The sequence below is a fragment of the Trichosurus vulpecula genome, chromosome 8, assembly GCF_011100635.1.
Source record: "Trichosurus vulpecula isolate mTriVul1 chromosome 8, mTriVul1.pri, whole genome shotgun sequence".
Classification (NCBI taxonomy): domain Eukaryota; kingdom Metazoa; phylum Chordata; class Mammalia; order Diprotodontia; family Phalangeridae; genus Trichosurus; species Trichosurus vulpecula.
In genome coordinates, this window is record NC_050580.1 from 153,648,140 (window position 1) to 153,673,929 (window position 25,790).

General features: G+C 43.0%; 1 protein-coding gene across 1 annotated transcript in view; it reads right to left on the minus strand.

The window, feature by feature from the left end:
- The window catches only part of ITGA11 (integrin subunit alpha 11), a 149,625-nt gene that overhangs the window by 3,657 nt on the left and 120,178 nt on the right, over positions 1-25,790 (minus strand). The window contains exons 19-28 of the mRNA XM_036736583.1: positions 21,272-21,357; positions 19,946-20,153; positions 13,868-13,966; positions 11,800-11,876; positions 8,382-8,471; positions 7,546-7,636; positions 4,428-4,538; positions 4,098-4,184; positions 2,652-2,762; positions 693-788 (exon numbers count right to left, since the gene is read on the minus strand). Of these exons, the coding sequence (XP_036592478.1) occupies positions 693-788; positions 2,652-2,762; positions 4,098-4,184; positions 4,428-4,538; positions 7,546-7,636; positions 8,382-8,471; positions 11,800-11,876; positions 13,868-13,966; positions 19,946-20,153; positions 21,272-21,357 (1,056 nt within the window). The remainder of the gene's footprint in view (positions 1-692; positions 789-2,651; positions 2,763-4,097; positions 4,185-4,427; positions 4,539-7,545; positions 7,637-8,381; positions 8,472-11,799; positions 11,877-13,867; positions 13,967-19,945; positions 20,154-21,271; positions 21,358-25,790) is intronic.

Below are 25,790 nucleotides of genomic sequence, written 5' to 3' on the forward strand. Positions count from 1 at the left end.
CAGACTTCTCTTCAAGCCCCTTGTATCATCAGTCATCATTATCATCACCACAGTAAAATCCCCTTATACAAGTGCTTGGCCAGACCTTTGTGCCTTGCTGAAAGCAAAAGGATTTACTTCCCAAACAATGATTCAGAGCATCATCAGATCCCCCCTTTAAAACAGCAACTCCCTCTAAACATTCCATGACAAACGGTCAACCTGCAAATGACTTTCAAGGAACATGTAGTATGCATTTATATGGATTTAAGTTTTCATTTTATAGGGTGAGGGGCAGGGAGCTGAGTTAAGAGTCCACCCTCAGTGGACATACTGAATGGAGTTTCTTATTTCACCAACTAATAAACTAATCATACAGACAGACCCAAAGAAAAAGAGAAAAAATAAAAGTTTATAGATTGCTTTAAGGTTTGTAAAATCTAAAGTGCATTATTACATTTGCTTTTAAGAGATAACCCGGCCTTGCTGGCCTTTCTTGGGAAGTGGGGATGGGGAAGAGAAGACTAATCTCGACTTCTTGGGCCCTTGCCCCCTGTGGACTTCCCTTCTGGGATGGAGTAGGCCGGCCTGGATTTGGAGTGGGGGATGGAGTGGGCCAGGGCCACTTCTCAGGTCCGAGCTCCCAGCTCTTGTCTTGCTACCTCTCCCTCCCAGTGAGTCCTTCCCTACTCCCTCCTCCCCACCAAGCTCACCTGCCGGCTGGGATCTTCTTCCCGGAAGATGAAGGGGCTCTGGAACTGACGTTGCAATGCTGCGTTGATTTTGATTTTCAAAGACTTGAACTTGAGCTGCCCAGAGACAGGGATGTTGTTGTCTGGCACTGGACAGAGAGGCTTCTACCCCCAGCCCACCTCTGTGTCCCAAGAGGCCAGATAAAGATCCCCCACCCAATATACTAACTACTTTCCCATTCCACTCCTTCAGAAACAAACACATTTTGATACAAGACATTTTCTAATAAACCCTCACATGAGGTGTATTATTAGAAAATAGTGCCACATAGTAGAATGACTGGGACCAGTAATGCTTGGTATTTGCTTTTATAGCTGACTGAAGATAAGAGAAGAAATGTGTACTTTGCCAGATCCTTTGGTTCCATCTAGCTTGACCTGGGTTTTATGCCTACTAGTGTTTTCTTTATTTATATTGTTGGAATTGTGTTTGTTGTTGTTTGGGTTCGCTTGCTTCATTCTCCCCTTCTCTTCCCAACCATGCCTGCCTTTCCCAGCAGTGACCCAGGGAAAGACCCAGAGTCAACCCCTTTCTCAGTGCCCAGATGAAGGGCTGTCAGGCTGGTTTGTTATAGTGTCCAGGACAGCGTTTGGCATAGAGTGAGTGCTTAATATTTGCCATTTTGATCCAAATAATAGGTGTAAAGCAGCAATGGGAGCTTGATTTCTCTAATGACATTAAGGGAGAGAATGAGGGGGCGTTCAAGGTCATCTGGGCCAACCTTTCTATTTCTCATTTTACTCAGCAGGTGCCGCTGTGTAATGATTGTTACATGTAGATGAAAAAGCTCACTCTGGGAGCACCCAGGTTCTATGACTCCTAATTCAGTGTTCTTTCCAGGGCACAGATTGATCTTGAGCAAGGCTTTTCTGGGTCTGTTTTTCCACCAGTAAATGTTGCCTAAAGACCTTCCCTGCTTTTAACATTCTACGATTTATGTGTCAGGGATGTTATGCCCCAGGCCCATAATTAAACTTGTTACCTCCTCTTGGGGGGAAGTATGACAAGGCAATCCACAGCCCTTGTCTTCACTCCGTATTTTCCCAACTCTCTCTCTGATCACCTATCGTTCACTGAGACCCTTCCTCAGCTCCCGTACCCCTGCTCGCTTCCATTTGATCTTGAGGTCTCTAGCTCTTGTCCTGAATTCAGTGCATATGGGGAATTTCTTTTTGAGCTAGTGGTATTAGGTGGACTACAGAGGGTAGGAGCTTATCCACTGAATGAGGATGGCCAGGGGACTGAAGAGAAGACTGTTGGGATCCAAGGATAGGAAGAACATATCTAAGGCCAGCCAGACGTCAATGACATACACTACTTTAGTGTGTAATCCAGATTTCCATTAGTTTTGAAGGCATTCTGTAATTATCTAGGCAGCATATCTATCTAGCTGCCTAATTACATTCTGCCAATCTTACCCGTTTCATGTAGCTTTGTTTTACTATTCCAGTTTACAATGAGCCCTCCTTCCTCTGACCTCCCATAGCATTTCCGTTTTGGACCACCTGCTCGGCACTTAGCACTGCTTTGTGCTGGCTTTTGTACTGATACTTCATTTTATTCTGTTTGTATCTTGTTGGCCTTGTTAGAAGATAAGTTGCTTAGCGCAGAGATTGGGTTGTTTGCATATCCTGCAATACAGTGTTGACTACATGTTGATTGTTCAGTTAAGTGTCATCGAGTGGGAGGAAGGTGGAAGAATTAATGAAGGGAGTAGGTTGGAGGAGGCTGGTTTGAGATGGAATACTAGCTAAGAATAACCCACAAATTAGATAACCAATCCATGGAGAACCTAAAGAGGGGCTCTGTTCTTGGGAAATTGGGGGGGATCTGAATCCCCTTTTGGGTTCTCCATTCTTTAGCTGGATTAGGAGAGCCCAAGAATGGGGAGTAAGTCAGGGAGGAACTTGACCACTTACTGCTTTGAGGGATTTCAGCCATAGATTCCCCAGCAGGCGAAAACTCATTTCCTGGTTGGTGGCCAGCTTCACGTTGCATTGGATTGAAACCACATCTGAATTGCTATGATTCTGAAAAAGATGGATCCAAGAGAGGCAAGTTTAATTGAATCCCACAAATGTTTATTAAGAGCCTACTCTGTGCAAGGCCTAGGTAAGGTCACTCTCTCCCAGACTGGACCTGAACAGCGGGAAGAGAAATGACTAGCTCAGTTATTAAAATTGAGGACTCTTCCTATAGCTAAGAATCCCAGAGTCAGGCAGGATGGAGTCTATCTCAGGCCTTGAGACCTGAAGCGGGACAGCAAGACAGTGGAGATTCTGGAGCTTATGATCTCTTTCCCATGAATCAGGCTGGCCCTGCAAATAGGTGGATGCTTTCGTGGTAAAGCTGGAAGGACCCCATAAGACTGTGCTGGAGGAGGAGTCTATTCTTGGATTCCAGACGGACAAGACTAGTGGTGTTTGGTACAGTGGAATGATAGCCAACATTCGTATAGCACTTTTAGGTTTGAAAAGTTTTATATGTATTATTTGATCCCACAGAAATGCTTTGAGGTAAGCCTTATTATTCCCATTTTACAGAGAAAGAAACTGAGGTATAGAGATGCTGAGCAACTCAGACTAGCCCCAGGTTCATTATTTAAGCCAGGGTCATTATTCACTGTGTCCTTGCTGCCTTAAGGAAGAAACAAAGTATGTGAGCTGGGAGACCTATTTTATAATTTTAGTGGTAGTCCTTTATACATAATAGATACTTAATCAATACATGAATGTTAAATTAAATTCTCTTTCTGTGCCTCAGTTTCCCTATGTAGAAAATAAATAACATATTTCCTATCTACCTTATGAATATTACAAAGGTAACAAATAAATAATAGAATAATATATAATAATATAAATAATATGTAAATAATGAATAGGTAAATAAAAATAATAACAAAATAAATAAACATTATTTATTATTTATATATTATTATTTATTCATATATTAAATAAGTAAATAAAATATTTTCTATCTACCTTATGAATATTACAAAGGTCAGAAGTCCCGTTGCACATATGAGATAGATATATACATTATAAATAGATCTCTCTCTCTCTATGTATATATATATATATATATATATATATTTACTCTTTATGCAATACTGGAATATCTGCCCTTCTTTCCTTTTCCCAACCTAAATCCGACCACTACCACAAATCTTTCCCTGACTTCACTGGCCCACGGTGCTCTCTCCCTATTCATTATTTGTACTCCTCATAGGGTATAGCTTCAGGATGGAGACCTGTTAGGTGTTTAATTGGTACTTATTGACTACGAGGAAAATAGCTTTTATGCTCAGGAACCAGAGCTGTTGAGTCTGCCACGTTCTGCCCCTCTTTCCCCAGGGGGGTCCCTACCAGCTGTGGTGAGTGGCTCAGGTCCTCCTCAGTGGGAGCTTGTCGGTAGTCAGTATTGTCTCCCCAGATGTTGCATGTTCTATTATCCTACACAGACACATAAAAACAGATACACATGCAGTCTTACAACCGGGCTCATCAGACACTGTTCTCCCCTTGATGAGGGGAGGAGTATCTTTTCCTTGTGAAATAAACCATATGTCAGTGCTCCAGATGGTGGGGAAGGGGGCTGCAGGGACCTTGCTCCCTGGGCAAGGTTTTTGCTGGCTCAGGGAAAGGTATTATGCCCACCTTAGACTATCATAGAGAGGGCTCCTGGCAGATCATTACCTGATTCACGAAGTCTCTCAGAATCAGTAGGCGGTTCCCTCCTCTTGTGGCAATGGGGACCGTGATTTTAATTGTGACCCCATCTACTGGGAAAAATCCCAAGTTCAGGATCTGTGAAGAAAGAGGGAAAAGGTATTAGCATACCAAGCACTGGGGCAGGGGATTGTGGGGAGCCTTGAAGGAATAGTGGGGGTCAGTCTAGCGAGGAAGCATTACAGGACCGTGTTGTGTGGAGACTGAGATGTCCGTAATTTCTAATGTGTTGCTTCCTTTTCCATCAAGTAAACGAGTTGTGCAGCTAATGACAATGACATTGTTATACAACACGGGATAACTGTATTATAGCCCATCCATGCATTTTCTATAATTTCATTGGTTTGGGGAGGTTCTGGTGAGAAACTTTCTTTGCTCATGCAGATCTACTGCTTCACTTAGAGTCTGAAAGAGTTCCCCGGGGTCACTGAGAAATTAAGTGACTTGCCTAGGATCACACAGTCAGTATGTATTGGAGGTAAGACTTGAACTCAGGGTTTCCTGATTCTGAATAGTCTATCGACTGTGCTAAGCTGCCTCTTAAACCCAGCAACCACCACCATTACAGTCATTAGCTCTTTGGAGGCCTCTACAGTTGAGCCCCTTTCCTTGTCTATTCTTACCTCCCACCTGTCCCCGGCTAGGTGGGTTTCCCTCCTTAGAACTCCAGGAGAAATTGTATGGTGAAAAGAGCCCCCAGCTTACAGGCCCAGACTTGAGTTCTGCCCCTGGCCTGATGTGACCTTGGCCAAGTTATTTCCTGTGTGTTTCCGTATCTGAGAGTGTTAGATCGGCGTTATAACCTTTAGGGCCCCATCCAGCCCCAAATCTACAATCTTGCATTTAGAGTCAGCATCATACAAGTTTAACCTTTAATGTCTGTTTTGTGTATGTTGCGCCTCACCCTCCCCCCCCTCCGTCCCCCAGTTAGACTAAATAACTTGAAGACTTGAGGCTTTGGAGTCAGAAGGCATTGGTAGGGGCCTGACTCCATCACTCACTAGCTGTGCCATTTGGAAAGTCATATTGTTTCTCTGAGCTTCAGTTTCTTCGTCTGTAAAATAAGAGCAGTAATACACTACTTATCTTACAGGGCTCTGTTAAGGCTCAGATGAGAGAATGCTTTGTAGACTAAAAGGCCAGAGAGGGACTGGCCTTGTGATTTCATCAGAATGGGTAACACTCAGATGGGGAAACTCTCTTTCCCGAGTTTTGTTTAATGTGTTGCCTGGAGCACTGAGAGGTCTAAGTGACTTGTCCTATGTCATGCTGCCAATATTCTATCCAAGGCAGCACTTGAACTCGTGTCTTCTAGGCCAGCTCTGTATCCACTGTTGCTTTTCAGTGGGCTACATAAGCATCAGCTATTGCTATTCTCCTTCACTTGTATTTCATCTTTTATTTTTTAATTAAAAAATATTTTTTTGGAGGGAGGAAGGCAGGGCAATTGGGGTTAAGTAACTTGCTCAAGGTCACACAGCTGGTAAGTGTGTCAAGTGTCTGAGGCCAGATTTGAACTCAGGTCCTCCTGACTCCAGGGTGGGTACTCTACTCATTGTGCCACCTAGCTGCCCCTATTTCATCTTTTAGAAGGCCCCTGGCAGAGGGTTGGGCACATAGTAGGTGCACAATCAAGGCTTTTAAACTGCCTGATGGATACAATCATAACAGAGTATGAAGCCAGTCAAGAGATTGGATTGATCTGGCTGATCACTTAAGCCATTAAAGCAGCTGTTCTTCCTGAGAGAGCTTACAGAAACCAAGCGAAAGATAGAAACGAGGATATGTGTCTAAGCACGAAGCACACGGGGAAATGGAGGGATACCAAATTCGGGCTAGTTACTTTCTCAGCTGTTGGTGGATTTTCCAGCGTTTGCAGCTGGGTGTAGAGGGACAACAACATTGTGTTTTGGTGACATTTCGGAAGTGTGTATGTGTGTCTTGGGGGCCGTACTTGTAGACATATCGTCTCTCCCTGAGATGATTCTGATCTGGTTTTTCAAGGCAGCACAGCTTAGTGGACGATGAAGTGCCGGACTTGGAACCCTGAAGACTTAAGTTTAAATCTTGACTCTTAGTGTTTGGGGGCCGTGTGACCCTGTGTGAGTGTCGTCAGAACCTTTCTGAGTCTTACTTTCCTCGCTTGAAAAATGGAAATAGTGATACCTGTAATCTCAAGAGCTCAAATGAGGTAATGTCTACAATGTGCTTGGTTGACTTTTTTTTTCATTTTTAGTAAAATTTTATTTATTTCGTTAAATATTTTCGAATAACATGTAAAAAATTGTTACTATTCATTTAAAAAAAATTTCCGGTTCCAAATTCTCTCCCTCTCAGGTGCTTCTTCCCCCTCTTTGAGTAGGCAGTGCTTTGCCAACTTTAAAGGGCTATGCAAATGTCAGCACTTATTGTTATCAATAGGTTACTGTGCTACTGGAGTCTTAGGGTCTAGAACAGGAGTGGGGAACTTATGGCCTTGAGGCCACATGTGGCCCTCTAGGTCCTCAAGTGCAACCCTTTGACTGAATCCAAACTTCACAGAACAAATTTGGGGATTTCAAATTCAAATTTTAAATGATTCAGTCAAAGGGCTGCACTTGAGGACCTAGAGGGCCACATGCGGCCTTGAGGCCAAGAGTTCCCCACCCCTGGAATGAAGGGGCTGGACCAAATGATCTCCAAGGCCCCTCTAAGGTCTACTATCTGTGTGTGACCTTAGCCAAGTGATGGTGCCTCCATCTGGATCATCCAAACACATCATTAGGCATTGTTTTGGTATGGTACTTCGTGTGTTTTTCCAAAGTATTTTCACAAATAACTCTTTCCTCATACCAGGCCTTTGTAGCTGGCAGGACAGTAATACATCTTTCTATTCTGGGGAATTGAGGTCCACGGAGGTAACGTGAACCTGCTCAAAGTCACACGTTTGCAGAGACAGGACTAGAACATTGATTTACTGAATCCTAGGCCACTGGTCTTAGCACTGTACTGGGACAGCATTAGCTCAGACCCCAGGTGTCCCTTCCAGAGATATGGCCCCAGCTTTACATCCTTCACCTTCTTCCCTGCTCTTGTCTAGTCTTACCGTAAACGTGCATTGGAAAGGAGGGCCAATGCTGTTGTAATCCTCTAAGGAGCTGTTGGACTTGACCTCATAGCGGCTCAAGCTGGAACTTCTATAGGGAAGTTGGACAGAATTGTTAGTCAGAATGGGTCAGGGCAGGCCATCCCATGATAGGGAGGAGATAGAGAGACAGAGAGAATGAGAGAGAGAGAGACAGAGACTGAGAGAGATATATAGATACGCAAACAGACCTCCCTTAGGGTTCCTTAAGTATATTATATCTATTTCTATCCTATTACAGAGGTCTGGGACCTCAGGCTGGTACCTAGCCAGGACTTCTCCAAAAGGTATTGGGAACTGAGGACAAGGGTCTGGGAGTGGGAGAAAAGAAACCTGAGTCCTTGGATGCTTTGGAGACAGGCTCGTCATCTGCTAATTTGTATTTATTTGAATGTTGCCTTGTTAAATGTTACTAATTTTTTTTCCTACTGTATGTGACCTATTTTCCCAATCAGACTTTGTTCTCTGAGGATCAAAACATTATCTTCTCCATTAGACTCTCAGCTCTTAGGGGAAGGGATTTCATTGCTACCATCGACTTTCACAAAGATGGGGATCATGTCTTCTCCTATCTTTATGAATTCCCCTGGCATAAGCACCATGTTCTAGTACCCTGCCTAGCCATGTGGACTTGGGATTTCTAACTCCTTATTTTCCTATTAGGATGCCCTATGCTCTTCTGCTGTGTTGTCCCATTAGGGGTAACTGGATCTGTTTTAGACTGCCACATAACTGTGAGCTGCTGGCATGATGCTCCCCCTTTGGACCTGAGAGAGTCTCGGAGAATGATTTCATACCTGGTGAAAAGGATGTCAGCTTCGTATTTAAGGTGGAAATTCAGGAGAGCTGAGTTATCTTTTTTGGTACTTTCCTGCTCTTCACTGTCACTGAAATCAAGACAGAAAACAACAGTCAAGCGTTCACACCCTCTCCACACACAGAGAGCCAGTCTGAGTACTGAGCTCACCTAGGAGGGTGGGAGGGATTCAGGTCAGACAAAAATAAGAACTCCCTGGTATCTAGAGCTGCCAAATACTTAAGCTGGTTATTGGGAAGTTTGAGTAATCTCTTTCTTAGTGGGCTGGTTTGGTTCTTTTGGAAAGAGGGGGAACAGATGGGATCAATATTTCTCAACATTTTCAGGCTGTGATATATCCATGAACTTGAGGACACCCTTTTTGGAGGAGATGTCACCTTGTTCTCCCTCTAATCCTTCTACCAGTTACCTCTCTAAGCCCAGGTCCCTTCCGCAACCAATCCTAGATGTACAACCACACAAATGGAGATAGCACAGTATAATGGAAAAAAAAATCACTGGAAGAGGAATGAAGGCATCTGGGTTCTAGATCTGGTTCTGTCCCTAGCTTGCTGTGTGATTTTCGACAGGTTCCTTTACTTCTCTGACCTCATCAGTATAGTACTTACTGCTTTGCCTATCTCAAAGGATTGCTGTATCACTGAATGAATGAATGAAAAAGCATTTGCTGAACACTCACCATGTGCCAAACACTGTACTTATTAACTGCTGGGAAATCAAATAAGATAATATATGTACATGAAAAGACTTTTAAAATTGCTATATAAATGTGAGTTATCATCACATACATATACTTAAGTTCTTCAAAAGGCCCATAATGTATCTTTATGGGAGCTTCCTTCAAAACTCCTCCACATCTCAGTAGATGGTTTCATGAGTTGCTGTGGTTAAAAAACAAACAACTTATGGCTTAGTGGGCTAGCTTTCTAGTGACAGATCTCTGAACTTTGCTAAACTGGTCCTCAGATGATAAGTCCTTACTCAAAGCCATTCCAGCTAAGTAGGACTTAGTGCTGGTCCTCTACTGACGTATCCTTTGAGAGACCAGGGTTACTTCCATGCCAGAAAGAAGCATCCAAAAAGGATTATATGATGGATCATTTTCATAGTTTAAGAACAAACAGTAGGTCCTGTCAACCGAAGGGAAAAAACCCAGGAAATCCTTGAATCAGCATTATAATTGTATTTCTATTTTGAGAGTAATTCACTCATTAGCTTGCTTTCAGGGGTCAGTACTTGAGAACTTAGCTAAACTTCAAATTGTGAAATTAAAAAATTGTGAGAATTCAAACATGTAGTTTAATTTCTCTTGGGAATTAATAAAGATTGACATTCCCTTCCTCCCAAATATTTCCCCCACCCCCAAAAAAACCACAACCTAACACCAACCAACCACCCAAGCAAAACAAACCTCAAACTAAAAGGATTAGCCAGGACAACCTAAGTGCAGAGAGGGTCATTTAATTTCATTAATGGATTGGCTAATTTTTCTTCTTTACTGTGGGCTTTCATGTGTTTGGTCCATAACTCGGACACATGCACGGAGGCAAAAATCACTTTAGTACTGTGGTTTTCTTCATAAAGGAACTTAACTGGTTTGCTCCCTTTCTCTCCACCAGTGATCAGGAATGCTTTAAATCATACATAAGTCATTCATAACTTGGCTTCAGGGTCACGTAGAAATTCCTTGTAATAATTAATTTGTCTTAACTACAGACATGAACTCAACATGCTGTTATGTAGCTCTTCAACCTTTGACACCAAATCTGTATAGAGTGTTTTGTTTTTATTTTGCAAATTAAATTACAGATTGGTGGGAAAGTCTCTAGGAAGATCACAACTTCTTAACTGTCTCTATCATAGAAGGACTTCTCCCTTCCTTTAATAGGGGTAGGGGGCTATACTCTTTGAGATAATACATGATAAAGCACTTGGTAAACCTTAGAATACTATATAAATATTAGATAATATTTTTACAAGAAAAGCCAATTTATTACTTAAGAGATTCATGGTCTCTGCAACTAGTTAGCTACTCTGGGAAAGGTCAGGCAGGAAAACAAGAGCACACACACACAGTTCATAAGCCCACTCATATCGCTAGGGAATGGAAGGGCCATTAGGTAACCTCCACATATTCTCTCTCCCTCTATAATCTTTCCTATAAAGTGGGAATTGTAAAGATGGGATTGTTAAGAGGGGGTGGAATGGGCAAAGTGGAGAGTGGGGCATTGAAGTATGGGGGGAGAGCAGAAAGGGTCAACTGAACTTTGCTTCACAATTTTGCCTTGGGCCAGCCGTGGGTGTGAGTGTGTTTACATACAGGCACACCCCTTACCACCTCCCCCAAAATTGTTGTGTTATACCCCATTAGCATTGTGGATGTACTTCAGGTCAGATTACAGCCTCCAAAACCACTCTGCTCAGGAAAAGCTGGACTTAGCACTGTTAGCCTAGCTCACACACACACACACACACACACACACACACACACACACACACACACCTGTCTTACCCACTGACATCAATCAGCTTTATATCAAACTCTTACTGTAATAATAAGAAAATAGTAATAGGATATACAGCAGAAAAGCTTGTTCCCTCAGTTATATGTTGGTTAGTAGATTTTTTGGATTTCCTTGATGGAGAGCATGTGGCCCCGTGGTTCAAAACTCACTGCTTCTAGGCAAGTCTGTTTCTGGCTTAGCCTAGCGCAGTGGCATAATATCTATTACTCAACACTCTTTTCAGGGGTGTTCTGGAGGCAGCTTGAACTAGCTCCCAAGAGATGGACTATTAAATTTTCATGGTGAGCATTTACACCTTGGAAATCAGCAAACCTACAGATCAGGGCTTGACTTATTATTTTGTTGATTACGCGGCCTATAGGTTATTTTGTAATTGTCATGGTACATTTTTTGGGGGGGTTTCCCATTGTTGCCTATCTTGCCTCCCCTAGCAGATGGTCAAGTCTGTGGGCTGGCAGAAAACATGTCTGTTCTGTGCAATGTGGTGCAGTAGAAAGAGAGGGAGAGAGAGAGAAAGTGTGTGTGTGTGTGTGTGTGTGAGAGAGAGAGAGAGAGAGAGAGAAAAAGAGAGAGAGAGATCTGGGTTCAGGTTTCAGCTCTTCCATTTGCTGACAGCTTGGCCTTCTAAAACCACTGAACTTCTCTAAACCTGAGTGTCCTTGATCTGGAAAATGAGGACAGTAGTACTTACACCACCTCCCCTAAAGAGCTTCTTTGAGGCAAGCACTCTGGAAGAGATGCATTGCTTTATTATGAGTGTATCTCATGCCTACGACATGGAATATGGAGTGCGAGCAGGCAAATATGTGAAGAGTGTTGGACACCTGGAGTTAGCAGAAAGAACTTAGGACAAGCAGAACATGGCCCCCTGACCTGCCAACCGTCAGGAGGATCTCCATATTCTGAAGAAAAACCGACTTGCTGAACTCGAAATCCAGGCGGAAAGCTCCCTGGAGAAAGAGGAAAAGAACCAATCAGAGCAAACCTATTAGAAAGCCAGAGATCCCTGAGGCAGTTGGCTTAGTATCTAGGGCACAGAAGAGAGAGCTGCAACTACCACACTCCATTCTGTATTCCCAGCTTTCTCTCAGATAGGGGCTGGGTCTAACCCTTGTCCAGCTGTACCAGAAGTACATCCTCGCTGGCTGGGAATGTTCTGGACTAGGAGAGATCATGGGCTGAAATGTCAATGGGGTGTTTGGGAGGCTGCCAGGATGGTTCTTAAGGAGCCAAGGAAAACAGCTACTGGGGGAGGGGACTTTCTTCATTGTTCCCCTTCTTTTTTCTTCTTTTGAAAGCAAAGGGGAACAAGGAGAAAAATAGGTTTTGGAATGTCTCTGTGTGGGCTTCATGAGGGTTGGGATAGGGTAATGATCATAGAATCATAGGATTCCTGAGCTAGGAAGACTTGAGAGATGATCTCCTCTACCTCTCCCCATTTTACCAAAGCCCTTCAAGGTGAAGTTCCTTTGCAGATCATAGAATGTAGACCTGGAAAGGCCTTAGAGATAATTTAGTCCACCACTTTTCATTTTGGAGAGGAGGAAACTTAAGGCCTGATTTGCCCAGAGTCACACAGTTACTAAATGTCTGAAGCTGAATTTGAACTCAGGTCTTCCTCGCTCCAGGCCCAGCACTCTCACCTCTTACGCCACCTAGCTGCCCCAGACTTCAGAATACCTGGTGATAATTCCCACTGCATCTTCCTTTTAACCCTCTCTCCCTCCTCCACCCTGATCCCAAATAGCTGTTCGAGGATTTGGTGAAGATAGGGGCTGATGAGTTAGATACTATGACCCTGGCTTCCAGCTCCATTTTTCCAAATAGTGCCATTGAAAAACCCCTAGGTTCCCTACCCCTGATCCTGTGCCTGGGTGATAAATACCTCCTCCTCTCTTGGCTTCTCTCTCTCTGAACTTACCACCTCCTTTATCCCTTGTCTCCATCCCCAAGTGCACACAGCTGACAGCTGTGATTTATTTCCCTCCTGGCTTTGTTTTATAAGGCAGTATTTTGAGTCCAAGAAGTTGCCTTCATCCGTCTTCCCCCTCTTTCTTACTCCATGCACAGCTCATTCATTTGGGTTAATGAAATATTCTGCTCTACCCCTGGGTCCCTCCTGCCTTCCCAGGAAGTGCCCATAGGGGCCTGAAAGTGTTAATAAACTTCCCCAAGGTCTTCCATGGGCAAGCATGCAATTTGGAGAGGGGATTGGGAGACATAGGGGATGATTTAAGAATAATAGATTTCATGCTATGTAGCATATTAATTGGCCTTTTGGAATTTGGCTGATTTATTGCCAAGTCTTGCTGTCTTCACAGAACAATGTCAATGGGACCAGAGATTAGAAAAGTGAGACTATTTCTTCTGGGCAAAGAAAGGTGGGACCTATTGGGGTAATTAGAGTTGGGGATGAAAAGGGGGTTTCCCTCTAAGGAGGCTTGTGTCTAAGGGGAGATTGTCCTATTGTGGAGAGAGACAGAGTAGCCGTGGTCAGAGCACAAGATCCTCTGACCCATGTCTTGGCCTTCCCAAGGATGGGACTAGCCTTCTCTCTGTTGACAACCTCCAGGTTATCCAGTGTGTGTCTTGTTTGTATGTAGTTATTTTCATGCTGTCTCCTCCCCACCTCCCCCATTAGAATGCTTAAAGGCAGGGGCTATTGTCTGCCTTTTGTTGTATCTCTAGTGCTTTGCACAGGGCCTGGCACTTTTTGGACAGACTGGCCAGGTAGCTCTGAGGAGGGCACCTCAGCCTGATACTTTGATCATTTGAAAGGTCCTTACATGATCTATGATAAGAAAAATATTATGCCTTGAAAGCACCCCTCCTTACCCATACCTTTGGCTGTCTACTCTTCTCCCACCTCCTTGCCCTCTTTCCTGCCCCCCCCTTCCCTTTTTGCTCCCTCCTCCCACCTCATACTCCCCAAGCTCTTTACCTTGGCTTTTGCTTTAAAAAATGGGTAGCTGACATTGCAGATTTTCTTGTTGATCCTTCTCTCCTCGTTTATGCACTCGATGCTGCCATCCGAGTCATCCTGTGTTGTATGGGAGCAGGGAGTCATATGGGAAGAGAAGAATCAAACCCTCATCTTAGTCTTCTACTCTTTTCCCAGCCTGGGGTTGAATCCCTGAAGTGGTCCTGATAATGGAACCCTGGCATGAGAGCCGTTCTGCCCAGCATGGCTGGTGGGGCTTAGGGGATGGGACAGGGTAGAGAGTGTAGAAATCTAAGAGCAACGGAAGCCTGTGACCTCTGGGAAATTGGCAAGCTAAGTTGCTTGATTCTACTTTGACCTGGGCAGGGGCTCGGTCCTTGAGGATGTGGGAGATTGCCAAGGGAGACATCTAGAGGCGTAAAATGTGGTCCATGCAGGAGACAGCTTGAGAGTGAGAAGGCAGATTGACAAGAGCGAAGAGCCAGAAATAATGGATAGTGCTTGTGAGTGACCGGCGCTTATGTCCAAGAGGGACCAGACAGCCTCCCTGTTCTTGGTCGTTGTGGTTTTTGTAACATTTAGAGTGCTTTCTCATCTTTAATCCGGGAGTATAACCCATTTCCTTCCTTGCCCTTCGTAAGCATTTCTGCACTTAGTGGGGAAGGACGATAACATTTTGGACCAAGATGAAGTTTAGGGTTTTCAGTTAGCCAAGTCCCGCCCTGGAAAAGTGAGTTCATTTGCCCAGGGGGCAAAAAAGGGTGGGGCCTGTCTAGGGCTAATTCATTAGAAAAATGAATTCATTTCCTTCCTAGTTGATAAATCTAAGAGTTAAGTCGGATTTCTGACAGGTGGTCGAAGGCTGGTCTGCTGATGACAAACCTCCTGCAGAGCAGTGGCTCTGTGATGCTCGTCATCATGAGGAAGGCTTGTTAAGCATCTAGTAGGTGTGGCATAGTAAGAAGGAAGGGAACAAGCATTTATGAAGCACCTACTGTGTGCCAGGCACTTTACAAGTATCTCATTTATGCTCACAGCAACTCTGTGAGGCAGGCGCTGTCCTCCTTTTACAGCTAGGGAAATTGAGGCAGACAGAGGTTGTGATTTGTCACACAGCTAGTAAGTATCTGAGGGGGGATTTGAACTCATGTCTTCCACATTCCAAGCCCAGCACTCTATCCACAGCTTCATTCAGCTGCCTCCACAGGAAGAGGACCCGCTAGCAATTCAAGAGGTCTGGGTTCTAGTCCTGGTTCTGCCTCTGACTAGCTGTGTGACCTTGGGCAAGTCGTTTTATCTCCCTTTGCCTTAGTTTCTTCTTCTATAAAGTGAGGTTGAATGAGATGATAAACTCTGGCAGCATATGATACTCAAGGTGGCACAGGATGAGCCTTTGTGAAGGATCTGCACTTTCCACTTGGCTGGGGCTTGAAACCCACCTGTACTGGGGCTGGGACAAAAGCTGGGGCTAGGGAAAGGAAGAGAAAGTGTTCTGTGGTGCTGTGGATAGAGTGCCAGTCCTGGAGTCAGGAAGACCCGAGTTCAGATTATGTGATACTTAGCCTTTGCCTTCCTCAGTTTACTCGTCTGTAAAACGGAGATAATCATAGCATCTATGTCCCAGAGTTGTTACGAAGACAAAATGAGATGATATTTGGAAAGTGCTTTGTAAACCTTAACATGTTATATAAATATTAGCTAGTGTTGCCTTGTCATCGTGCAGGTTAGGAAGTCACTAGCCATGCTGTTGAGGACCTCAGCGTATTTTCAGGCTTCTTTCTACCAGCTCTTTAAAATTGGAAATGGAGGGATTTTTTTTTTTTTACCAAAAATAGCTTCATTACAAAGGCAGTCATGTTCTGCTGGTCCCAAGGGGGCCTTCAATCTGTGACTTTTGAGCACTTGGGGATTTAATTACACTTCTTGGTGCATAAGCTGATTTTTAGATCATTTTCACATTATGTGTGTTCTGCCTTACCCCATTAGACCCAGAGGTCCCTGAGGTTGGGGGCTTAGTCTCCCTACTAGACTGAAAACTCTAAGGCTGGAGACTTTGTCTTCTCATCAGACTAGAAGCTCCCAGAGACTGGGGTGGTGTCTCCTGGGGTCTGGTGGGCCCAGATCTCACACTGCGGAGGTGGGGGAGGAGGCAGGTGGAGAGAGGATGAAGTATATGACTAGTGCACCCCAATCTGCTCTCAAAAGGAAGCCACAGTGACTCAAGCATGTCTTTCCTTGTTAGAACCCTGAATCAGGGGTGTGCTGGAGCCAGGCCAAACCAGCCAGCTGATAGTTAAAAGTTTCAGCAGGAGCATTTATTCCTTAGAAATAACTAAATGCTCCAAATCAGAGTTTTATTGTTTGTTGATTGAACTTAAGCAAGTGATGAAGAAAATGTTAACAATCCAGGTTGAACTTTAAAAGTGTGTCATGTGTACGCTTTTTTTTTTTTGTGAGAGCTGGTTATTAAATATTGCTAGCACAGCCCTTCCCTGAACCCTGTGGACTCCTGGATGACTTCTGACTTCTTGACTACTGGATTCTCACCTGATTCTTGTCATTCTCTCTGTGTGAGGCTCCCTTCCTTCCATGACTTTAGACCCCCAGTTGCCAACACAATTTATATACAATTTACATTTACATTTCTCTCCATCCCACACACAACATCTGGGGGCTAGGATTACCACAGCTGTCTAATTTCTTTCTGTCCTTCCTCTGCATGGGGAAGGGACTTGACACCTAGCAGACTAGAAGTTCCTGAGGTCAGAGACTTCATCCCCCAGCAGACTATGAGCTCTCACGATCCTTGAATTCCCATCACCACTGTTGGGCAGGAAGTCAAGCACCATAGGCCAGTAGCAGCCAGATCTGGGTTTTGTTGTTGGTGTTTTAGTAATGTCCAAATTCAGCCAGGTGGTAGTTAACCGCTGTTTGCAGTATGAGGAAAGGAAGTTGAATACCAGCAGTATAGGCAGAGACAGAACAGAGGTCAAAGCAACAAGGTGAAGTCAAAACCAGGAGTTGTACTTTTGCCGTTCCACCTCAAACCTATTAGACTGACAGAAATGGTAGATGATGGAGGGACTGTGGGAAAACAGGTAGATGAGTACACTCTTGGTGGGGCTGTGAATCCGTTCAGCCATTCTGGAAAGCAGTTTGGAATTATGCACAGAAAGTTACCAACTGTGCCTACTCTTTGACTCAGCTACACCACTACTACGCCTATACCCCAAAGAAATCAAATAAAGAGGGAAAGAATCTATTCTATATGCACAAAAATGTTTATAGCAGCTCTTTTTGCACTAGCCAAAAAAAATGGAAACTAAAGGGTTTTTTAAAGGAAGTCCTTTTAGGAAATAGGTGAGTAGATTATGGTATATGAATGTAATGGAATATTATTGTTCCCATAAGAAATGATAAAATGGACAATTTTAGAGGAAGCTGGAAAGGCCTGTATCACCTGATGCAGAGTAAAGTGAACAGAGTTTGAGCAGTTTGTACAATGAACATTATAGGGAAATCAACTTTCAAAGACTTTAGAGCTCTGATCAACTCATAGTGATAAACTAAGAGGTGAAAAGAATGATGGTGAAACATGTCTCACCTCCTAACAGAGAGGTGATAAACTTAAAATGCAGAAAGAGACATATGGTCTGGGATGTGGCTAATGTGGGAACTTATTTTGCCAGATTATGTAGATATGTTTTTCAGGTTAAAAATTTTTTTTTGTTCGCTATGAGGGAGGTATTGAGGGATTAATTTTTCAGGTTAATTTTTTTTGTTTAGTGTGTGTGTGTGTGTGTGTGTGTGTGTGTGTGTGTGTGTGTGGTGGTAGCAGGAAGGACAGATTAATAAACAAAACTTGTTAATTGAAAAATAAAAATAACAAATTATTATTTTTAAAAAATCCCAACATCCTAGGAGTTGTAAAAGAGCCAAGCCAGAGGGACAACCAGAACAGGGATGCCAAAAGTGCAAAAACTGGATTAAATTCACTGGCAGCAGGGTGTCAAGAGAGGACCTGAAAAAAAAGCTGTAGGTTCAATGGCATATGTAGAAATACATACATGTGTGCAAACATGTATGATACATACTAGGGTTAAAGTTGTGTCAAAAAGTTGTGTTTTGCCCAACATGATGCATGCCTTTTATTGCTCAGATCCTCAGCTCTTGCTTCTAAATCAGCCATCATGCACCTTTTTCCTAGGTACTCCATAGACTCTGAACTGGAAGGCATCTTAGAGGTCATCTAATCCAACTCCATTTTATAGATAAGAAAACTGAGACCCAGAGTGGCTAAGGAGCGTGCCTAAATTCACTTAGGGAGTAAGTGGAAAAGCTGAGATTCAAACCCAGACTGACTCCCAGACCAGCTCTCTTTACTGGGCCCCATGACCCCTTTGGCATCTGTTCTAAGGACTGATTGTCTGACTCAGTGGCTTCTGGGAAGAGGCAGCCTTCTGGAGGATCACCTTGTAGATGTTTCCAATCTATTTGGGTGGTGCTCTCTGCCTTACCCAGGTACCCAGGACTGATGTGGATGGTATAGTGGCCTCTGAAACAATCTGGGAAAGGACCTCTGACTCACAGACTGTTTCAGAAACAGAATATTACATAGATATGCAGCCTGCCCTGATGATTTGATGTTCTCTAGTGAGGGCTATGTGTGTGCATGTGTATATGCAAATAATAATAATAGATTGCATTTATACGGTGCTTTATGACACACAGAGCATTTTACATATTGTTTGTGGGCATACCTGCATCTATATAACCATATGCAAGGTACACGTATATATGTGGGCATTATGTGTTTACTTGTATATACATATTTACGTGCATGAACACGAGTTATGCAGAGTATCCGAGGGGGCTCATTTTTCATTAGGAATCCCCATATTCCTGGGTGAATAATAACTTAGCTGTGAAAATCCTACTTAAACTGAAACTTAGTCCCCTCAATCTCTCCACTCTTGAGAGATTGATCTCTTAAATGTGCCGCTGAGTAAAACCCCAGCCCCCACAAACTGCCTGCTTCTGTGCCTGGGGTCATTGGTTGATCTGTATAACATGTTTCTCACTTCTCTTTACCCTTGCTCAGTTCTAAAGGGTCTTTTGTGCTGTACAAACAGAACTCTATGGGGGTCTCTTACTCTGGGAAGAACACTTAGTTTTGTTTTGAACAGGAGCTGGGAAAGTCTGGGGTGGGGAGGGCATGGGAAGGAAATCTCTCTTAATACCTGAACCTCAAACAATCCCAGAATCCTCAGGGGGGCAGGGAACCTGAGAGGTCATTAAATGCCTCTACCCTACCAGAGCTGCCTGTTAGGTTGGCATGCTTGTATTGTAGAGTTGGTGCCTTGCCTAGGGAGAGACTTAATCCTGCTGTATTAGCATGCCAGGCGCCTAAGAAGAAAGGACACAGTAGTCTGGCTGTAGCCTCTGAAGCCAGTCTGCATTCAAGGAGTACCTTAAATTCTAGGGCTAAAAACTGGGGGATCTACCGAGGGAACAGAAAGAAGGAAGGCCTCAATGCCTGGTCCATGCTCTATGGTCTCACTCTGCTGCATGTTGGTGAGAGACTATGGGATAATGGCTGATTCATTGGTTACAGGGTTTTTTTGGGGGGAACCCCCAGTTCTTCCCCAAGAGTGGTAGGTGTAGGCCTTGGGGTTAAAGGGGACCCTAAACTATTATGGGCCCTTTCTGGGGGACTGAAGAGAGTATCAGCGATATGCACTGCTTAACACTGCCTAGCTGGCTTCCAAGGAGGTATTCAGACTCTTGGCTCTTTCTCCATGTTGTCTCTTAATGAGATATGTATGATAATGTATCTTACAAAATGAGATGATATATAAAGTGCTTTGCAATACTTAATCATTATATAAATATGTATTACTTATTAATATTATAGTATATGATTATATTATATTATTGTTATTACTTATTATTTACATTCTTATATACCTATGGGTGAGGGTGGGTCCCTGAAAACCCTGAATCTTGCCCAGGGCAGGCACTTGACTCTCTTGCCTTCTGCAGTTCCCCCGAGGTTTCAGCAGGAGGTCAAGGTCTTACCTTCTGAATTAAGCTTGCAAACTGCAGGTTTCTTGAGTATGAAATGTTTAGAACTGTGTTATAAGCATTCTCTCCCCTGTTCTCCAGGGTAGCCTCCACTGCCACACGCCGCCGGGTGCTCTCTATGATGAAAATGGAAGTATCGAAGGACAGGGTGTAGGAAGAGCACTCTGGCTGGGTCTTTCTCAGGACTCTGTTGCAATACTCCCTGTAAGAAAACCAGAGCATCAGGGTGCTGGATACAGGATGAAGTGTGAGTGGGTGGGGGCCTTATAACTCAGGAAATGACAGAGGAGGGAGTCTGAAGGGATTAGTAGTGGTGGTGGGTTGTGAGGAAGTCTCCCTCTATTACTTGGAGTTGGTAAGTCTGCCTAGTGGAAAGGCACATATGTGGTTCCTCCCTCTTAGTCATCATTGTGGGAGGACTGCCACAACTCTGTTGGAGGTATTCCATTCTTCCTGCCTTACCATGAGCCACTGGGTGAGAGTAATTCCTTGATTATTAAGGGGGGGGGGGCGGCGAGAGAGAGAGAGAGAGAGAGAGAGAGAGAGAGAGAGAGAGAGTAGGAAGGAAGAAGATGTAGAGTTCATCCTTCAAGGTCCGGCTCATGGCCACCTTCTTTATGAAGCCTTCTCTAGTCACTTCAGCGACTTTTCCCTTCTCTGAGTCCTATAGCATTTAGTGTTCATACCATGCGCTGTACACAAATACCACCTTGTATTATTGTTTACCTGTAACCCCATGTTGGCAGAAGGGGCTTTTGGGAAGTGGAGTTTTCCCAGTTGGAAGGAGACACTGGTGGATTTTGAAAGGTGGGAACCACAAGGGGCATGGTGCCCTCCTGTGAAGCTCCCACAACTCACAAGCCTTTTGTCTCTCCTTCCAACTAGGAAAACTACCCTTCCCAGCAACCCCCACTGTCAGTTTAGCATCACAACGGTTTCATCTCTTCAGCTAGATTCTGCATTAGCTATGCAACCACGCTCAGATACTTACCAGCCATGGGACTGGTCAAGTTACTTACCCCTTCTGATCCTCAGTTTCCTTATCCCTAAGATAAGTGGGTTGGATTCAATCTCTAAGATGCCTTTCAGCTAGAAAGCTATGGTCCCATGACTGGGCATGCAGTAGGCATTCAATGATGACTTGTTGAAAAAACCCCACAAATATACGGAGGAATGAAAGAATGAACAGATGGAGGAGGAAGATGATGACGAGGGGCAAATCTAGGGGACACAGAGTTCCACCTGCCGGGTAGAAGAGACAGGTCCCCTGAGCTGCAATTGTGAAAGCAGCAGAAAGCTCTGTTCTGGTGATATACTCACATGGCGGTGGGAACGTCGCTCTGGGCATCGAGGACCAAGTCAGGCACACAGTTTTCATCCTCGTTGCACCCATTCCAGAAGGGTACCTTGATCAGGGGAAGAGCATGACATAGGTGGGGGAACAGTGAGGCAGCTCCCCTAGTCTGTAACTCATACTTCTTTCATTTAATTTCCTTACCTGGTCTTCGGGTCCCTTCACCAATTCCAGACCTTGCCCTTGACACACACACACATTCTTTTCGAAATCAACCGATTCCTCTCTCAGTACTATTGACATGTTTTCTATTAATTTGCTGCTTGTTTCCCAGGTACCATTTGCCTTTTCCTGCCTTCATGCCTTTGCCTAGACTTTTGTTTGAAGGAGCTTTCCTGTCTCCTTCAAAACAGGGCTCAAAATGTAACGTCTTTAAGAAACCTAAATTTCGAGCTCGTATGGCCCAGTCCACTCTACTCTGTACTTCGGTGGTATTAAAGTAACTATGGTGATAATTAATAATGTAACCATTTACTTTATTCATTCACAATAAAGTAATAATAATAAAGTAACCATTTGCTTTAAGTCATTCACATCTAGGGTTCACTTACTGTACGACTATCACTATTTGGAATATAGCTGAGAATGAAGGACCTAAGAGGCCAAAGAGATGTGACAAAGTTTGTGCTCTGGGCTTTGGGGGTGGTGGTGGGGGCACTCCCATTAATATCTGTATAGACCGCTCCTGATGTAGGCCTTCAGGCCTTCATTCAGAGCCTTTTTACTCTTAATTGACACAAAATTATGACCAGAAATCTGATTGCGAGTTCACAATAGAACAGTCACAGCATCTCAGAAGGAAAACTGCTAGAGGGTAGCTGTAGTAATAGCAATGCTAATTGATATCTGATAGCATGGGAAAGTGACAAAAGCCACAAAGTATAGCTGTCTGGAACCACTTAGCAGAAAGGCAAACAAGCCCAACAGACCTTAATAGCCCACGGAGATGGAGATGTTCATAATGATGACCCTGGGTTATCGCGATAGGATTAAATTCTTTTCCGAATATTTTGTTTGAGAGGATAGACATATTGTACCGTAAGAAATGATGGATTTGGACAGAGTGCTGACACCTAAATGAGCTGATACAAAGTGGAGTAAGTAGAACCAAGGAGACACATATACACAATGATTATAGGGATGTAAGTAGAAATAACAGCAACCAAAAGAAATGGAAACGAGTACTCTGTATTTATAACTAAGAAGCTTTGAAGAAGCGAGGGGACCAGGCACCTCCTTTCCTTTTTAGTAAGAACTGGGGGCTATGGGTGTGAAAGACCGCATATACTGTCATACTTGGTTAATATGTTGGCTAGTTTTGATGAACTTCCCTTTAAAAAATTCTTTGTTTCAAGAGATGACCTCTGGGGAGTAGAATGAAGGGAAATATTTGCAAATAAAGGTGATTTAAAAACAAAATAAATAAAATTTTAAAAAGAGAAAATAATAAAATATATGACATGTATGTGTATACGTGTAAGACTATAAATGTATACATTTTAGAAAGATTTCCACCCAGACTTTGGTGCAGCAGGAGGTACATTTTCAATTATTTGGAAAATTGATGTATAATAGCTTATAATTCAATTAATTAGGTGTTGCTACATTGATTATCTAAAGCTAATATGTTGCTTGGCAGATGTATCTTTGCTTCCTTTCCTGTGTGGCAACACTATCCTTTAGCTAGGCTTTGTTCTTTTGTCCAATAGTACCAATTTTACTGATCCATCCTGACTGGTCTCTGATAGGTTAGTATTCACATTTGTCTTGCCTGGTTCTTCTTAGTCACCATCTCCAAACTGTGCTCTAGAATTTTGCCAGGAATTGCAGTCAAGCTCACTGGCCTTCATTTCCCTCCTTGCTGTATTTCTGGACCTCCATGCCTCAGTTACCTGCCCTCTCTCAAGAACATCTCTCAATACCTGATTTATTATTTTGTTGACTTTTTAAAAAATCAAAATAGGATGGTAGTTTTTATTTTTTTATTCATCAATCAACAGCATTTATTAAGCACTTCCTATGTGCTGGGCACTGAGCTAAACTGTAGTGTGTGTAAAAGGTGGGGAGGTGGGGGAGGAAAGACAAATGTTCTTGGCACAGAGGCACTTTAGAAAAAAGTCTGGTGTTCAGTTTGGAGAATGAGACAGCTGGCCTAACCATGTTCCTTAAATGGAGGTTCTGGAAAGAACTCAATCTTTTCATTCTTCTCTTGATTCTTGTATTTCTATTCAGCTCTGGTCTTTTCATCAAGAATGCTTGAAAGTCCTCTCTATCTGGATGAATGTCTATTTTTTCCCCCTGAAGTATTATTTTCAGTTTTGCTGGATAAATGATTCTCGGTTTTAATCCTAGCTCCTTTGACCTCTTGAATATCACGTTTCAAGCCCTTCAGTCCCTTAATGTAGAAGCTGCTAGATCTTGTATTATCCTGATTGTGTTTGCACAATACTTAAATTACTTCTTTCTGGCTGCTTGCAATATTTTATCCTTGACCTGGGAACTCTGGAATTTGGCTACAATATTCCTAGCAGTTTTCCTTTTGGGATCTTTTTAAAGAGGTGATTAGTGGATTCTTTCAATTTCTATTTTCCCCTCTGGCTCTAGAATATCAGGGAAGTTTTCCTTGATAATTTCTTTTTTTTCTCTTTCTTTATTTAATATTTTTTAGTTTTCAACTTTGATTTCCACAAGATTTTGAGTTACAAATTTTCTCCCCATTTCTACCCTCCCCCAACCCCAAGATGGCATATATTCTCATTGCGCTTTTCCCCTGTTTGCCCTCCCTTCCATCACCCCACTCCCCCCCCCCATCCCCTTTCCCCTTACTTTCTTGTAGGGCAAGATAGATTTCTATACCCCATTGCCTATGTATCTTATTTCCCAGTTGCATGTAAAAAACAACTTTTTTTGAGCATTTTGTTTTAGAACTTTGAGTTCCAAATTTTCTCCCTTCTTCCCTCCCCACCCACCCTCCTTGAGAACACAAGCAATTCAACATAGGCCACACATGTATCATTATACAAAACACTTCCATAAGACTCATGTTGTGAAAGACTAACTATATTTCCCTCCATCCTATCCGGTCCCCCTTTATTCAATTTTATCCTTTTGACCCTGGCCCTTTTCAAAAGTGTTTGCTTCTGATTACCTCCTTCCCTACTCTGCCCTCCCTTCTATAATCCCCTCTCTCTTATCCCCTTCCCCCCTACTTTCCCATAGGGTAAGATACCCAATTGAGTGTGTATGTTATTTCTTCCTTAAGTCAAGTCTGATGAGAGCACGATTCATTCATTCTCTTTCACCTTCCCCCTCTTCCCTTCCAATAGAATTGCTTTTTCTTGCCACTTTTATGTGAGATAATCTACCCCATTCTATCTCTCCCTTTCTCCTCTCAATATATTTCTCTCTCACCCCTAAATTGCATTTATTTATTTATTTTAGATATCATCCCTTCTTATGTATATTCCCTTCAACTACCCTTATACTTAGAAAGATTTCATGAGATACAAAAATCATCTTTCCATGTAGGAATGTAACCAAAACAGGTCAACTTTAGTAAGTCCCTTATGATTTGTCTTTCCTGTTTACCTTTTCATGCTTCTCTTGATTCTTGTATTTGAAAGTCAAATTTTCTCTTCAGCTCTGGTCTTTTCTTTTTCAAGAATGCTTGGAAGTCCTCTATTTTATTGAAAATCCATATTTTGTCCTGGAGTGTTATACTCATTTTTGCTGGGTAGGTGGTTCTTGGTTTTAATCCTAGCTCCTTTGACCTCTTGAATATCATATTCCAAGCCCTCCGATCCCTTAATGTAGAAGCTGCTGGATCTTGTGTTATCCTGATTGTGTTTGCACAATACTCAAATTGTTTCTTTCTGGCTGCTTGCAATATTTTCTCCTTGACCTGGGAACTCTGGGATTTGGCAACAATATTCCTTCTTGAGATCTTTTTCAAGAGGCGATTGGTGGATTCTCTCAATTTCTACTTTCCCCTCTGGTTCTAGAATATTAGGGCAGCTTTCCTTGATAATTTCTTGAAATATGATGTCTAGCTTCCTTTTTTGATCATGGCTTTCAGGTAGTCTCATAATTTTTAAGTTATCTCTCCTGGATCTATTCTCCAGGTCAGTGGTTACATTGACTTCTATTTTTTTATTCTTTTGGTTCTGTTTTATAATTTCTTGATTTTTGTTGATTTTCTAGAATAATGCATATTTTAAAAAATGTTTCATATGTTTCACTTTTTTTCCCTTCTGGAGAGCTGGTTGTTAAACATTTACCACCACATCACTATTTCTAGGCTTCTATTTTGGGGATAGGTCTACATTAGCCATACCTCATTCTCTCCTGGCTATGCTTCTGACTCTCCTGGAATTCAACATTATGAATTCTCATCCTGGAACTTTCCCTCTACCATGATGGCCCCCTTCTCCCAGTGAATCTGGAGCCTTCTCACTTTGGAACCTCCTTCTACCATGCTCTTCCCCT